Source organism: Poecilia latipinna, unplaced genomic scaffold, assembly GCF_001443285.1.
Source record: "Poecilia latipinna isolate Pla-1442-1.1 unplaced genomic scaffold, P_latipinna-1.0 Scaffold2118, whole genome shotgun sequence".
Taxonomy (NCBI): Eukaryota; Metazoa; Chordata; class Actinopteri; order Cyprinodontiformes; family Poeciliidae; genus Poecilia; species Poecilia latipinna.
In genome coordinates, this window is record NW_015114734.1 from 19,077 (window position 1) to 23,783 (window position 4,707).

Here is a 4,707-nt window from a genome sequence, read left to right on the forward strand (position 1 = left end):
TTAAGGTGGTTTAGGGATAATGAAATTAAATGGTAGTCTCCCTTTTTAGGTTTTTTTTTTTTTTTTTTTTTTTTTTTTTGGTGAATGATATAGAAATATATATATACTTTTTTTTTTTTTTGCAATTCACACTTTTGCTGTGCTCTGTGCATATATACAGAGGCCTTGCTTGGACAAATATTAATAATTATCAATATAGAACACACAACATTTTGTAAATAAAGTGCAAAATATAAAATTTAAGATGAGAACACATACCTTTCCAGAACATGTTTCTGGTCCAGAGGCTCATTTGATTTGGTATCAGTTGAGTCTGTGAGCTCATTTCCAATTGGATCTTTTTGAGCGCTGACTGCAGCACATGACGCATCAGGCTGCCTCAGCAACATGATGACACAGAAAAAAAAATGGATTTATTGTAATGTGGGTTATTGTTTTTTTTAATCCCTTTCGGAATTACATCTGGGCTTTTTATCATTTAGTCACATTAGAATGACCATACCTTTCCCAGTGAAGTACTTGTAGAGAGACTGATTTTATCAGTGTTGGGTGTGCTCTCTTTCTCTTCATCTTGATCTTTGCAGTTGGAGATCACTTATGTTGAAAAGGAGAAAAAGTTATTAAATTTAAATGTAGCAGAGGCATAGTAAGGAACATCATCATCCTCCTGTACAGATGTTTTGTAAAAAGAACATGTAAGAAATGTTCCTTTTACCTTTCATAGGGTCAGAGCGCCCCCTGCTGGCTTTGGCCTTCTCCAGATTAGACAGCTTTGATTCATATGAGAGCTGCAGAGCAATAATGTTTGCCTGCAGCTTTGCTTTGGACTCCTGCTCTGCATTGTACTCGGCCCGCAATTTTGCCAGCTTTTCTTCGTACTCCTGTGGAGATAGTAGAAGAAGAGCCATCAGTCAACTGGTTGTTGTGTAACGGCTACTTCAATGTGCATTGATATGTCGGTGTGGGAATCGTCTGTTTGCCTCTTTAATCTTGTCTTTTGTTTCATCAGCATTGGGTGGCAACCTTGAAAGAGCATCTGCAGGCTGACTAGTCAGAAGAGCTGTAGAAAAATTTAAAGGAAAAGGCTAATTAAAAACAGACTGTCTAGACTATATTCTTTATTTGATTACTTTTTATTATTATTCAATTTTAAAAACATGAACACAAAGTCTTGAAAAACTGTTTAACTTCTTGCATACATTTTAATAGTAAACAAAAATAAGCCATTTTTTTTCTGTCACCGCATGGTGGTTGTAGTGTGATGTATGGAGTGGTATAGTCAAATTCTGGATTAAATCCATATAAGATGACTTTAAGCATTAAACTTTAATTTTGCTTGATATAAAAATTTAACGATCTGAAACATTTAACTGTAATAAAAAATTAAAAAAAACTTTACAAGGCACGGCAGCTCTGTAATACGGCTAGCTTTACATTAAAGGTCAGAGATACCTAGCTGGCCTGTGATGAGGGCCCGTAACTTCTTGATCTCCTCCTGATACTCTCGCAGCAGAGCATCCTTGGGGTCTTCGTTGATTCGAGGTCTGTTCTGGATGCTCTTGGCCCGGTTTGCATAGCGCAGAGTGCTCAGGCTCTCCTCATAGTTGTTATCAGCAGGTGAGAGGCAGGCGATCATCAATGTCCGTGTGTTTCCTCCCAGAGAGTCCTGCAGCAGTCTGGTCAGCTTGGAGTCCCGGTATGGGATGTGCTTGGAGCGGCCGACCACCAGGGCAGAGATGACATTGCCCAGAGCTGAGAGGGAGAGATTGATCTTTGTGGCCTCACGGAGCCGCTCTCCGGTGGCACCGGTTTTGGACTGACGCTCACTTCCTGCCAGATCTACAAGGTTAAGTTTGCCTGCTCGTATATGATCTTGACCGGCTGCATCTGAATATTTGGTTGATTAAAAAAAAAAAAAAAAAAAAAAAAAAAAAGTTATCTGTCCTCAAGCAATAAACCAAAATAAAATAAACTAGTGAAGCAACTTTAAAATCATGCCACAGCATAGAAAAATGAATGTTTAAGAACAGCAAAGTAAGATCAAAATAACACTAATGAGACAGGGCTTAGTCAAAGTCTCTGTATAAATGATTGTATGTTTACCAGTGTTGCAGATCTCCAAATGGATGGTGAAGATGGAGTGGGAGCGGGAGGAGTCTTTATTCATCAGAGTGCAAGCCACTGCCCGGTTCTTCCAGCCTTGCTCCATGATTCTTTCACATTCCCCTACGCTGTGCACCGTGTGCATGGTGAGGTCCTGCACATACACCCCACACTCCGGGTGCTCTTTCAGCTAGCCATTCAAACAGCGTAATAAAAACACACACTTAGTGCAATTCCATTATCCTCTTAAAACACCTTGACCTCTTCAAAAAACTTCAGTTCATATTACTATGGCAACATGAGCAATAAGTGTTGTGCATAAATATCAAGATACAAATAAGCAAATTGATTATAATTATAAGTACATGTACGTGAATTAGAATATCACCAGAATTTTATTTCAGGGATTGTTTTAAAAATGAGATGATTTGATGATTATGTCTTAATAATTTGGCAGATTATGGCTTACAAATCCAGTAAAAAAATATATATACTGAAAAGTATCCTTGAATGAATTATTGAGTAGGTGTTTTTCATAGCATGGAGGTCATTAACAAATGAATTGGAATGAGAAATAAATCTAATTTTTAAAAAATGTTAAATTGACTTTAGTTTATAAAAAGCACTTTGCACCATTATACAGCAGTTCAATCCTTAATTAGCTGCAGGTCAGATATTTTTAATATTGCAATTGGTTCAGGAAACGCTAATATGAGGAACAGATGATGTGGGTAAGATTTAACTTTAACTAGCTTTGCTTCACAATCACAATGTGGATATTTTAGATGCTTCCGGACTGCATTTTTAAGTGCATTTTTCCTTCCATTCAGCTTTCCAATAACATATTTGAATACAGATCTTTTAAAATAACCAGCTTCTACAACAACAGCATTTTTACCCTGCTAGTGGATGGTGTCAGTGACTGTCTGCTGGATAATGTTAAGTCAGCAATCTTCCCAATGACAGCATAGCCATAATAACATGATCACACTTTAGATTGCACTTTAGTTGTAGAAATGTCTTCTTTCTTCTTATTGATCTGATATATTTTTTTGAGAAACTGGATTTTGGCTTTTTATTTTGTGTAAAAAATAACCATCACAACAGGAATAAATGCTTGAAATATATACAATACATATAATTAAATATATATTAAATATATTTAATTTGTTTAAAAAAAAACAAACAAAAAAAAACAAAGACTAACCTCATGTTTCTGTTTGGTGTTACTTCCCAAAAGGTCTCTTACTTCCTCATTGTAAATCTCGAGGTACGAGGCCCTCACAAGGAATTTTGTGTTTTCAGCACACTATATTGCACACAAATATTAAGCACAGTTACTCTTCCTAAGCAAACACAGCTTAGGCAAGTCTGGGCAATAACTATAACTAAGTGTGCTTCATACATGCCCAGAGCCCCTGTTTGTTGTTTTAGAAAAGACTAAAACAACAAATTAAATCTGAGACATAGCTGGAAAAAAAAGGAGGGGGGGAGGGAGATTTCTGTCATACCTGAATGCTCTCAAAAATGTGTTCGAAAGCTCGTGGTATCACACCTTTCTGAGTTGCAGGTTCAGACACCCCCTGCATGGTGAAAGATTTTCCACTTCCAGTTTGCCCGTAGGCAAAAACCGTGCCATTGTATCCCTCAGTAACACCCTGCATAAATACATTTGTGTTAAAAGATCAAAACCCAGTTGCAACTTCGATGCAATCATAAGGTAAGGTGACTGAGAGGGTCAAGTAACAACCATTTGACCTACATAAGGCTGATTATTCATTATTCATTTATTTATAGCTGCTTACCTCAATCAAAGGATAGGCAATCTCGTTGTACAGCTGCTCAGTAGTTTGATTAATGTAGTAGGTTCCATCAAAAGTGAACTGTTTGGGTGGCTCCTCCACTGCCCCGGGCTTTTCAATGAAGCACTGGCACCGGTGGACATCCATGGACAGAACCATCTTACAGCCGAGAGTCTTCTCCCTGTCATCCAGCGGCCTGCACCTCACCACGACCTTCACTGACTCTGAACCCATAGCTTAACTTCCACCTCACAGCAGGTGACAATGGGGTTAGAAACAGTTATTGCTAACTGAGGACAAGCTCAGGTCTTACGAAAAGATACTTAATAAAAGTCAGAAGCAACAAGACTCAACGACTAACTGCTAGAATAATTATATTAACAATTTTCTTCCCGACATAGAGGTTAGCAAATACAGAAGACAGAAATATTTATGCATCTGCTGACCGCCAGAAACAGTGTTGGATCCCACTGCTTCTACGTCTCGGGTCTTCTTCTCTTGGTAGCGTTCTAACGTTACCTAGCAACCTTAAAGGCCCAATCCGAGTCAAAGCGGCCGAAACTGGCGGCCATCTTGGAAAGGAAGAAAACGAAAGGACAATAACCTGTAAGTTCCGAGTATTATTCTTTTTTTTTTTTTTTTTTACTTCAAGGGGCCTAAAAATACTTTAAAATTTATTTCATAACTTTAATTTTTTTTTTTTTTTTTTTTACTTCAAGGAGCCTAACAATACTTTAAAATTCATTTCATAACTTTAATTTTTTTTTTTTTTTTTTTTACTTCAAGGAGCCTAACAATACTT

General features: G+C 37.4%; 1 protein-coding gene across 3 annotated transcripts in view; it reads right to left on the reverse strand.

Annotated features, from left to right (window-relative positions):
• Positions 1–4,416, reverse strand: part of kif17 (kinesin family member 17) — a 10,258-nt gene extending 5,842 nt beyond the window's left edge. For 2 of the 3 annotated variants that reach the window (XM_015017231.1, XM_015017229.1), the window contains exons 1-10: positions 4,344–4,416; positions 3,909–4,153; positions 3,615–3,761; positions 3,311–3,412; positions 2,104–2,293; positions 1,453–1,887; positions 981–1,060; positions 716–881; positions 503–594; positions 259–374 (exon numbers count right to left, since the gene is read on the reverse strand). In XM_015017231.1, the coding sequence (XP_014872717.1) occupies positions 259–374; positions 503–594; positions 716–881; positions 981–1,060; positions 1,453–1,887; positions 2,104–2,293; positions 3,311–3,412; positions 3,615–3,761; positions 3,909–4,139 (1,559 nt within the window). In that variant the 5' untranslated portion in view covers positions 4,140–4,153; positions 4,344–4,416. The other variant, XM_015017230.1, reaches the window with a different exon arrangement.
• Positions 4,417–4,707: the final 291 nt, after the last annotated feature.